Below are 519 nucleotides of genomic sequence, written 5' to 3' on the forward strand. Positions count from 1 at the left end.
TGCTGCTGCAGCACGCCTCATCTGCTGCTGCCTGAAGCGTTGCTTGTCTCCATCGCAGTACTTCTCCTCCCAGGCTCGCGCTGCTAGGTATACCTCTTGCTGCTGCTTCTCCAGCTGCTGCTGCTGCTGCTGCTGCTGCTGCTGCAGCTTCTGGTTCTCTGCTGCAGCAGACGCAGATACTGCCTGCTCCTGCATGCCGCACCCCGCTAACTCATCCTCAGAGGATACTGCGGGGCAGTCCTCCGATGCTGGTGCTGCTGCTGCTGTACTTTCTGCTGCTGCTGCTGCTGCCGCTGCTGCTGCTGCTGCTGCTGCTGTTGCTGCTGCTTCTCCAAGCTCTGAGGGTTGGGCGCCACTGCTCGGCTGGGCGACTGCATTGCCATCAAACGACAGAGACCGGCCGAAGCAAGCGGAGCTCTCTTGCTGCTGCTGCTGCTGCTGCTGCAGCTGCTGCTGCTGCTGCTGCCACGCCTCCGTTTCTGGTGCAGCTGCCTCTACAGGGGCCGCAGCAGCAGCAGA

General features: G+C 62.2%; 1 protein-coding gene across 1 annotated transcript in view; it reads right to left on the reverse strand.

The window, feature by feature from the left end:
* EMH_0030590 (CMGC kinase, Dyrk family, putative) overlaps positions 1-519 on the reverse strand; it is a gene marked incomplete at both ends in the record, with an annotated part of 6,126 nt that overhangs the window by 2,794 nt on the left and 2,813 nt on the right. Inside the window, one exon of the mRNA XM_013494430.1 lies at positions 1-517. Within this exon, the coding sequence (XP_013349884.1) occupies positions 1-517 (517 nt within the window). The remainder of the gene's footprint in view (positions 518-519) is intronic.

This window comes from Eimeria mitis, genomic scaffold, assembly GCF_000499745.2.
Source record: "Eimeria mitis Houghton genomic scaffold, Emh_scaff1151, whole genome shotgun sequence".
Lineage (NCBI taxonomy): Eukaryota > Apicomplexa > Conoidasida > Eucoccidiorida > Eimeriidae > Eimeria > Eimeria mitis.